Here is an 11066-nt window from a genome sequence, read left to right as displayed (position 1 = left end):
CAGTTGCAATAATAAGCATCAAATAAACGTAAGAACACACACGGTAAATTAAAATATTTCCACCATCTGCTCCCCAAAAAATTTAAATACTTATTTTACTTATTTTTCTGTTAATATACCATTGCAGAAGACGGTCAGTGGGTGGATACCACACAGATGCTATACATTAGCTTGTTTATGGTGTTAGCATTAAGCTAAACAGAGCCTCCCTGATAGCCGATGCTGGAGATTTTTGGGTTGTTTTAAATACACAACTTGCAATCGGCTTTGTTTTATTGCTACAAAATAACCCAACAATGATTACTTATGACACACCTTTTTTGCCAGGCTTCGAAATGAACATTTGGGTTTTAGTGTACATATTATACATAAATTAGGGACAGGTCAAAATGATACTGGCCTGGAAAAATAACATGTTGCTATTTCTCTTATATAGATATAAATATGTTTCGGATTTTTTTTGTTTTTGTTTTAATGAAAGTACCAACCTCATTGTGCTCCAGGCAGCTAATCATTAATTCGGTGAGAATAACGACGCCGGTGCGACCCACTCCTGCACTGCAGTGCACCACCACTGGTGGGTTTAGGCTCTTGGAGGTGTCCAGCATAGAGTTGGTGTGCCTCCTCACCGACTGGATCTCCTCCAGGTAGGCTGAGAAGATAGATATGATAACAAATAATAATTTTAAAAATGAGATGAATTTCACAAAAAAAAAAAAAAGAAATCCACACACATAGCGTGGATAACAAAATGGAATGTGGTCACCCACAGAGGAAGCCCTGGACATATTCTGGGCAGCCTTGCTCAGGCCAGTCGGTGTACTGCAGGTGCCACACGGTTCTCTCCTGGCCCGATAGCAGGTGTTTGACCTTCAGACCTGTTGTGGCGTAGCAGCCCGAGTCGGTGCGGAACTTGGTGGTCACCTTGAACTTGCCATGTGTGGCCGAGTTGTGCTTGGACCCCAGCTTGGGCCAGTAGCGGTGACTCTTGGAGCGCCCGCCCTCCTGGAAACGGGCGCAAAGGGGCGACGGTCAAACATAACCAACCGCACGTCTGTCAGACACTTGCATGCATGCATATGTGTGTGTGTGTGTATACCTCTTCGGCCGTAACCATGGCGATGACATTGACGCCCTGTTCCCACACCATCTGCCAGAAATCGCCGCAGGTGTTGGCCAGTGGGCCCTGGGTGCTGATATAGTGCCACTCCTCCCCTCGGATGGTCACCTGCCCACAAAAACAAAAAAACAAAAAAAATCATTAATTTCACCAAAATTTAACACCGCAAAATACTGAAGAGTTCAAAGCAAACATCAGAAATCAGCATTCGGCTGCGATGGCTGCACGGAAGTTAAGTTCCGTAGCTTTAAATAGCTTTAAAATTCATGTTAAAAACGACAATGTTTTTTTTCACCATTTGAAGAAATCCTTTTTTTGCAGGTCCACTCATGATAGACAGACATGCCAATCAATTTCATTGATTTCCTGTCTTTTTGGGGCATGGGTTCTTGACAGTACATAATTTGTAGATATAGATATGATAGATATGCCTACCAAAATTTGGGTACCCACGTGAAACTGACTCCAAGAAAAAAAACGGGTAAAATGACACCAAAATAGCTACTTCAAATCAAAATGACAGACTTGCTGTTAGTTTTCAAGCATGGGTTCCTGAGGCTTTTTTGTGGGTCTACTCGTGACCCACAAAAGGGTCACTTTTAACCTTCGTGTTGCGAAGTGAAACTGTCTTGTAGAAAATGAAAAAAAAATGGACAAAAAGACATCAAAATAGCTACATCAAATTAAAATGACAGACTTGCTGTTAGTTTTCAAGCATGGGTTCTTGAGGCTTTTTTTGTGGGTATACTCATGATACATACATCATATCCTGTTGCGAAGTGAAACTGTCTTTCTGAAGATGCAAAAAAATGGACAAAAAGAAACCGTAATGGCTGCTTCAAGCCCAAATGACAGAATTGCTGTCTGTTTTTGGTTGTGGGTTCTTGAGACTTTTGTTGGTCTAATCATCACAGAAGGAGCCACCAAATTCTGCACCCAGCCTTCAAATTTGTGAACTGGACTAAATAAAAAAATGTGGAACATGATCTCCCACCCAAAAAAAATCTCACTACTTTTAACCTGTGTAACAACATACTTGCACCCGGAAAAACCAACGCGTGACTGCAAAAATGATTCCAAACTATAATGAAAGGCTTTTTTGTTCATGCGCGGTCGCTGCTTTAAACAACACGGTAAGAGGGTTACGCAGGGTCGTGACCGGCACCGATCACACCAAACGCAAACTCGCGCGCGATGTGTCAAGCGAGGTGGGCAAGACTGAGCGGCTCAGATGGACTTAAGAGGGTTTTAGTATTTGCGAGCGCATTCCTGGCGAATTCCTGCGAGCGCTTTGGAGCTGAAAAGGGTTGCCGCCTTTCATCTTTTCTTTGCTCAAAGGCCAGCACAAGAAAGACAAAGCGAGAGAAACACGAGCGTGTTGTGAGGCCTTCATGTCCGCCGTGTGATGTGGTCGTCACACAAGTCCCCGTTTGAGACACGCAAGGTGATGAATGAAGAGTGACAGCAAGAGACTGGAGGGCGTCATTGAAGATGTTTGAAAAGAGCAATACGATCACGGCTTGATACCGACTCGGCTCCATTTTTTTATGTCAGGTACTACATGTGCGCTGCGGAGGAGAACAGTTTGTGCCACGAAATGTTGAGAAAGTGGAATTATGTCGAATGTCAAACGAGAAATGAACTACTAAGGATATTTTAGAAAGATCGGCTCCAGCTCACCCAGACACAAACCCCAGTGAGTGAAATCTATGGATTGATATTATTACCTGACTTCGTGTATTTTTCTCATGTATATTCAAACATTTACAACATAGATTGATTTATGAGTGTTTGTGCGAGAAAGGAAAATGTCTCATGGTCTTACTAGAATGGTGACATTTTATTTATTTGTGTAGGTACTTATTTAGGTAGAAGTAAATTTGTACACGTCATTTTATTAAATTGACAAAGATTTTGGGGGGAAGAAATTTCAGTTTTTGGCTAACATGAAGATTACACTCATATTTAAATTTTTATTTTGTATCTGTTTTTATCAAAATGATTTTTTTATTTTAAAAAAGTCCAGATTTATTTTAATTAATGTTATTAAATTATTTCAATAAGTATTATATATCAAATGTTTTATTCACTAACTTTCCCAATTTAAAAACATTTAAAATGAAGTTTTTTTTCTTTGAGGAATACAGCTATTTATACTTATTAATTAAAGAGTAACTGTAGTTCAACAGATTTTATAAATGTTATTTCTGAACCGATTAATCCTCACTAGGGTCGCGGGGGGTGCTGGAGCCTATCCCAGCCGTCTTCGGGCAGTAGGCGGGGGACACCCTGGATCAGTTGCCAGCCAATCGCAGGGCACACAGAGACGAACAACCATCCACGCTCACAATCACACCTAGGGACATTTTAGAGCGTCCAATCAGCCTGCCATGCATGTTTTTGGAATGTGGGAGGAAACCGGAGCACCCGGAGAAAACCCACGCAGGCCCGTGGAGAACATGCAAACTCCACACAGGGAGGCCGGAGCTGGAATCGAACCCGGTACCTCTGCACTGTGAAGCCGACGTGCTAACCACTGGACTACCGGGCCGCCCTAAATGTTATTTTTCATCTACAAAATAAAATAATGCCCAAAAGCACTTCCAAAGACGTAGAATGAAAACCTGCGAAAGACGCATTAATCGGCGCGAGCCGACTTGTGTCCGCCTGACCGTTAGTCAGTTAGTAAGGACACAAATTGCATCAACATGTCGTGGGTTTGTTGGCCGGAGTTTTGCGAAATTATGGATCGTTCTAAGAAGTTTTCCCCAGTGTGGAATAATTTTGATCTTGGTAAATCTTTTTCTCCTTTGAGCATTGTTTACTGTTATATACAATTTTTTTAAGGTGGCGCATTGCACCCACTTTATCAGTTTATCAAGTGAATGACTTGTAATACATATGATAGGCAGTTAAAGAGCCTTACAGTTGCTTTATTCATTTTATATAATTGAATATATATATTCATATAATAATATAATATAATATAATATAATATAATATAATATAATATAATATAATATAATATAATATAATATAATATAATATAATATAATATAATATAATATAATAATATATTCATTTATAATTGCAAGATCCTCCATAATTGAAGTCCAACGCTGCCTGTCAGAACCAAACACCCGGAAACCAAGACCCATTACAATATTGGAAATGGAACCAGAAAACATGTCCACATCTGCATCAACTTTCATTTAAAACTGTCTGTTCACTATCGTCATCTGAACCATGTGAAAGAGTATTTTTTGAGGCTGGGGAGCCGGTGTCTAAGAGGAGAAATCGCCTTGAAGCAAAGACACTCCAAAAAATGTTGTTCCTCAACAACGTCTCAGAAACTAATCACTTTTTTGTCTTTTATTTCACACGATTTAACAAAAATATTCTACATAAGTTAAACATCTGGATTTTAACTCAAATTTGCTATATTTTACATACCAATTCAATTTAGCATGTACACAAACAAGGAATTTCTGTAACGGCAATGATTTTATAACTACTGCAGGGGTCACTATTGGGTGACCAACACAGTGTCAGCAGAGTGCTGACACAGTTTGTGAAGTGGGTCAATACACTCCTTGAGGTATCATCATCCCATCACTACTGACCCTAATCACCCACCTTGATATGGGAGGCATTGATGTAGCCCGTGTTGTTTTCCTTGTTGGGCACCAACTCAACTCGGTTCTCCTCGTATGGAACCACGTCACGGAAGCGGTTGCGCTCGGCGTTCTCGGGGAGCGTGGCTGTGGTGAGCGGGCCGTCCGCCCTCTTTTTGGGCACCTGCTCGTACTCGGTGAAGACGCGCTCCTCCTCCAGCTTCAGCTCCAACATTTTACACTGGCCGGGTCAAGAGAAAGACCAGTTAATAACATGGACTGTGAACTAGCTTCATGCTAACCGCTTCAAGCTAACCTGAACGCAACTTCCTGCTGCTACTTTGCCCACACTGAACAGCAACACATTCAACAGTGGCTTCACTGTAATGCACACGTGTCTTTGGGACTTGTTCCTCTTATTTGTTTATTTTTTTCTGCCGATGTCCATCACTGAGGCCAGCTCGCATTCTTAGCATACCACGCGTTCCGCAGCCTACTTAGGGCTTGTCCCTTTGAGTTTAGCAACAGTGCGGACAAAGGCCTCCTGTCTATGGCCCGCACGCCGACGCCATTCAATTTAATGATATTACTTTTGTATACTCAATTCAGACATTTATAGGACACACAGTATTTATGTATTATATACACTGCATTTGTATGGCAGGGTTCGATTTATATTCAATCACACAGCTGGATTTGTGAGTTAAATACAAGACAGACAATTATTGCTTTCTTTGAAATGTTTGGGTACTAAGATTGCACTTGAAATGGAAGATTTATTAAAAAAGATTTATTTTCGATAATTGTCTTTCCAGTTGGATATATTTTAAAAATAAGAATAAATACATATTTTAAAAAATATATTTGAAAATGAGGGGGGGAAAAAATGAAATTTTATGTTAGGTAATTGATTTTAGATATTAAAAAAAAAGAAAACTCTTCTTAGATCATAATTTGAAATGCATGTTAAAACTGAGTTTATTTTCAATTCTAGTTTTTGCAGATTGAAGTTTAATAAATACATTTTTAAAACCACTATAAAATAAAATGGAGTGACTTTGTGTCATTTCAAATCCGCATTTATAATTTACTAATGAATTACTTACATATTGCATTTCAAATAAGCACATTACAAAAATCCCCTCAGTTAACAAAATACAGTTGAGGAGATTTGGTTGGGCTTTTTTTTAAATCCACGTTTTCAAAATTTTGGCACATCTGCACAATCTATTCAATTCAAAATGGTATCACGCAAATGAGCCTTTGTGGAAATAAATTCTGCTTGATTTTCATTTATACTGTCTGAGTAAAACTTCAATATGTTTCTGATAATTGTTGCATTCCAGTGCCATACAATTACTTTCAGCCACACTAAAAGCGCAATTTGAAAGATTCCAAAAGAAGAAATAAGAGCTGAGGTGGTCTTACCCGCTCGTCGGTGGCAGTCTTGGCGCCGTCGTCCGTCGAACACTCAGGAACGGGCATGCGGGCCGCGTAGAGGCCGTTGAGGGCGGCCATCATCAGCGGCCGCTTCATTGAGTCCACGGACATCTTCTGTCTCTCCAACGTCTTCAAGAAAGAGGAGAAGCCTACCGTCATGCTTGCGCGTACGGGAAACATAACGTTAACTCGCTTCCTAACGTCTTTGCCTCTGACACACATTGCCCAGTCGGGTCCCTACTGCCTTCTGCGAAACCGGATTACCATTGCTAATCTCTGACGCTATTAAACCCCGCAGGAGTGCTCCAATCTTGCCTCATCTCAATTTCGGGACATTCAAATAACAAGTATTCAAGGTGACATGCGGCTTTGCATGTTCATTTGACTTGGTGGGCAGCATGACCGGATTCAGCACAACAAAACGAATGAGACCTTGAAGATGAGAAGACAGACGACCCCCCCCCCCCCCCCCCCCCCGCCCACGCCGCTCCTCACCAAGCATAATCTGAGGGAATTGAGGAGGCTTTAGCGAGCCTGGCGGGCTCAAAGTCTAGTGCTTCCCTCTTAGTTGCTGAACGGCAGATTATTGCTAATCAGGAGCTGGGGTACTACAAGTTAATAAACAACATTTTTGGAAGGGGGCCGGGGGGATTAACCGACGGCGGCCTGGTGGTCGACTGGTTAGCACGTCTGCTTCACGGTGCCGAGGTGCAGGGTTCGATTCCGGCTACGGCCTTCACGTGTGGAGTTTGCATGTTCTCCCCCGTCCCTGCGTGGGTTTTCTCCGGATTTCTCCGGGTTTACCCCGATTTCCTCCCACATTTTAAAAACATGCACGGCTGGTTAATGCAACACTTTAAATTATCGTTAAGTGTCAGTGTGAGCGCGTATAGTTGTTCATCTATGTGTGCCCTGTGATTGGCTGGCAACCAGTTCAGGGTGTCCCCCGCCTACTGCCCAAAGGGATAGGCTCCAGCATGCCCTGCGACCCTTGTGAGGATAACGCGGATCAGAAAATGGATGGATGGACATACGACTGTGTTATCGTGCCTCAAAGAATATGTAAGATTACGACTTTTTACACCGGCAAAACCGCTGAAATGATTGAGCAGGGAAGGTCTCACCCTTTGCGCTATCTCCCTCTCCACGATGCTGTCCTCCAAGGAGAACATCTCTGACACGGGCCTCTCCTTAACCGGCTCCTTCCTCACCCTCTCCTTCACACTGGTCAGGTCCGGTTCCGAAATAGATGGCCCCAAGACGTTGCCGTTGATGCCGCCCTGGTCCCCTCGTGTCAGAGTCCCGCTACCCCCGCTCCCGGGTTCGCCGTCCGCGGGATTCCATCCTTGGGGTCGGATGGTATCCGTCGGCACCTGGGTGCCGTGTGGCGGTGAATTGTGGTTGTGGTGGTGCGTATGGTTGTGAATGGAAATGTTGCTGGAAGGTCTGGGAGGGCCCGGGTACTCCGGAGGGGGCTTGTTGGGCAGCTTGGCCAAGGCGGCCTGCAACTGGGCGCTGATGCTAATGTCCTCATTGAGACCCGGGATTTGGACGTCCAGCTCTGGCCTCTCTTCCTCCTCATCTTCGTCCTCCTCCTCCTCGCTCTCGCTGCTGTGGATGAGCATGGTGGCGTTGGAGAGAGTCTTTTGATGCTGGTAAGCCACAGGGGGTGCCGCCGGGGGTTCCTTCTGTGAGGGCATCGGGATGGGCAAGTCTTTGGATTGCGAGGGAGGGGGTGGTGGGGAATGACGCTGGGGTGCTTGGGCCACCGGCTGCGGGGGCATCACGTGCTCCCGCAGCGTATTCCTTCGATGAAGAGGAGCGTTGATGCCCTTCATCACCATGCCCTCCATCCCGCCGCCTCTCATGCTGCTGATCACCTCCATGCTGTGCCTCTTACCCAGGGTGGAGCGGTGCTTGGCCACGGTGGTGGTGAGCGGCTCGCTGACCTCCTGCAGGGACTGGTGCACCACCGCCGAGCTGTCCGGTTGGAAGGTCTTGACGGACAGCTGCACCATGCGGGTCACCAGCTCCGGGCTGCTGCCCCCGATGCAGCGCAGGCGGTGGCTCGCCAGGTCCGGCGTGCTTGTGGCGGGCCGGAATGCCGTGGAGGGATACGGCGGCGGAGGTCGCGATATGTGGTTCCTCATGACGTGAGCCGTGGCGGCGTAGCTGCCGGCGTTGTTCCCTTGTTGTTTTGTATTCGCCAGCTCGGGTGTGCTAACCGTGTGAGAGATTGAACTTCCCGCGCCGCCGCCGCCTCCGCCGCTTCCTCCACCTCCGTTGACGCAAGGCAAATGACAAGCGCCCTGACTACTAGCTGGTCCTCCCTGAAGTGGGCCATGAGACACTGGCTTGCTATAGCTGATCTACAAAGCAGACAATGTGTGAGGAATAATTAGCGTGATCAGCGTCTTCGCATGAAATCTTAGATTTGCTCACCTGTGCGTAGGGTCCGGGACTGGGTCCCAGGCCATGATAAGGGCCCCTCTCCCTCATTTCAGGCTGGCTATAAACCAGAGCCTCCGGTTGGCGATAGGCGCAGGCGTTACTAATGTTCAAACTGCGCAGCGACTGGCTGTGGAGGTCGTGATGAGCGTGCAGCATGCGCCGCTTCTGCCGCATCACGGCGTCGTACTCGGGCGTAGGCCGGTAGGACGGCGCGATGATGGCGCTGTGCCGGTGGCTGGGGATGTAATCCGGGCGCATCAGCTCGCTGCCCGGGATGCTGAGGTTGGAGGACATCGGCGAGGGCGGCACGAAGGTTTGCGAGTGGTTGAGGGAGCTCAGGCTGGGGCTGCTGTACATGCTTCCGTTGGGCAGGGTGCCGTTGCGGAAGGGGAAGTCCACCTGGCAGTGGTCCAGGCTGCTCTCGGACTTGTAGTAGGGGTCGTCGTGGAAGATGCTGTCTAGATGGCGGAAGGGACGGGAGGACAGCGTCACATAAAAAGTTTGCGAATAATATTTAGACAGTGGCGTGGGTGAGGGTGCGTGTGTACGTGTAGTACCTTGAGAGCTCTTTGTGTCTTGGTAATGTTCTCCATATTGGGAATGCATTGTCTGGAAGTTACAGGACTGCGGCCGCGGCTGCGAAAAAAGCACATGTTAGAATGGCGGATGTTGTCACAGAAGACGAACAGCGATATTTTTTTAGTTGTAAACCTGTCAATAAATTATCTTTTTGACATCAAAAACCCTTTCTCCGTAATAAGTTTGAGTGTTCAACAAGCAAAAAATATGTGGGGTTTTTTTTTCATTAAAAATTTGTTTCTCATCTTATTGATCATTAACTCATTCACACCCAAAGACGTTTTTAAACGTCTTTTCAGACTTGGTCTCGAATTGGCTGGTACTGAATGAGTTAACATGTGCTTTGGGTGAAACCAAACCATAATCTCCTGGGTAAAAACATTATTTATTTGTATTTTTTTTGTGGTGAAAGAAGACTCTTCTCTCTCTTTTGGTAGGTTTGATGCTTACTTTTCATGAAACACAATAACTCACCTTTGATTCACAGTCAAAACGCTCGAAAACGGCTGTCGGTGAACAAGTTCCAATATATTCCATTAACTCATTCACTCCCAAAGACGTTTTTAAATGTTTTTTCAGACTTGGTCTAGAATTGGCTGGTACTGAATGAGTTAATGGTACATCTTGATTAAGATATATTAAGATAATGACCAGTGAAGTGAGACGAGACTGAAAATAGTAGCCCTCACTATTGAGTACACTGCCATTATACACACATTGTTAAATTAGGCACACCGGATCTATTTTTTTTTCAAGACTTATTTATCCGAGTTGGAATTGGTTCAATGCAACATTTACAACCTATTTGTGGCCAGCGTCGAAAACAAGCAGCGCTTGTGATTCTGGACACAGACACTTGAGAGTATTCTATTCGAGCCAGGGAAGGAGCCATTGTGCCATATTTAGCGCCGCCATTGTCGAGAGCCGTCGGCAAAGGAGACGCGCAAATCATTGGCTTCATTCACGCCGGGAATCACACGAAGCAACGGCCCAAAATAAATGAATAAAGGGAGCTAGACTCTTGACTTCTGATAGGCTGAGAGTACCAGAGAAAGGCGGTGCGTCCAGGTGGGCCTTCTCCTGATTGGCGCAGGGGAATGAGTGGGCCTAAAGAGACATAAGTGACGATGAAGACGAAGGACAGAGCAGCAAACGGCTTTGCACGTGTTTTGGCCTTCAGACATCCTCGAGACTCACTCTGCGCAAATCTTGTTCTGTTTGTAGAACTTGTGTCTGGCCGTGAACAGACGAGCGATGTACTTGGCCATTTCCATATCCTCCTGTGCCCCAAAAGACAAAACATTCATGTGGAATTTGACACTTTCATGGCGGAATGTTGACCTTGGGTGCTCTCACGGGCCGTAACATTAGGTGCACCAACACATCATCGAATACGATACAATACAACTGCTCTTTGGAAAGGTATGCCTCGATTTGGGTTATAACGCTTTGCAAAAATGGTTTCTAACATGCTTGTTTAATACATCGGTTACCTTATTTAAAAAAAAAAATCTAACTTCAGTGGTCACATAATTAATTATTTATTAATTAATTATTTTTTGCGCTTTCTTTGGGGTGAAATTCAGTTTAAAATAATGTCGACCTGGGTGCGCACTGGAAAGTGCAAATGTAGCAATGACGACTGCATTTGTATTGGAATTTATTCTAGCAATTTTTATGGAAAATAATTTTTTTTTAGTTCTGAAATTTACTTTGTAAACGTTCGGAAAGAGGTATTAATTTAACAATACGCATTGAGGGTTTTTGAGATTTTCGTTGCCTTATTTTTTAAAAAATGCATATATATTTTAGCGAACGATTACATATCAGCTTATGTCTTCATGTGTTTTACTTTATTTTGA

The 11066-nt window shown here is 44.6% G+C and overlaps 1 protein-coding gene across 1 annotated transcript in view; it reads right to left on the bottom strand.

Moving 5' to 3' along the window:
* LOC127591817 (tyrosine-protein phosphatase non-receptor type 14-like) overlaps positions 1-11066 on the bottom strand; it is a 34690-nt gene that overhangs the window by 1557 nt on the left and 22067 nt on the right. The window contains exons 10-19 of the mRNA XM_052052034.1: positions 10402-10484; positions 10251-10311; positions 9183-9261; positions 8617-9083; positions 7299-8543; positions 6163-6303; positions 4757-4975; positions 1100-1228; positions 771-1005; positions 489-652 (exon numbers count right to left, since the gene is read on the bottom strand). Coding sequence (XP_051907994.1) covers positions 489-652; positions 771-1005; positions 1100-1228; positions 4757-4975; positions 6163-6303; positions 7299-8543; positions 8617-9083; positions 9183-9261; positions 10251-10311; positions 10402-10484 — 2823 coding nt within the window. The remainder of the gene's footprint in view (positions 1-488; positions 653-770; positions 1006-1099; positions 1229-4756; positions 4976-6162; positions 6304-7298; positions 8544-8616; positions 9084-9182; positions 9262-10250; positions 10312-10401; positions 10485-11066) is intronic.

Source organism: Hippocampus zosterae, chromosome 19 (genome assembly GCF_025434085.1).
Source record: "Hippocampus zosterae strain Florida chromosome 19, ASM2543408v3, whole genome shotgun sequence".
Taxonomy (NCBI): domain Eukaryota; kingdom Metazoa; phylum Chordata; class Actinopteri; order Syngnathiformes; family Syngnathidae; genus Hippocampus; species Hippocampus zosterae.
This window is presented reverse-complemented; position numbering and strand designations above follow the sequence as displayed.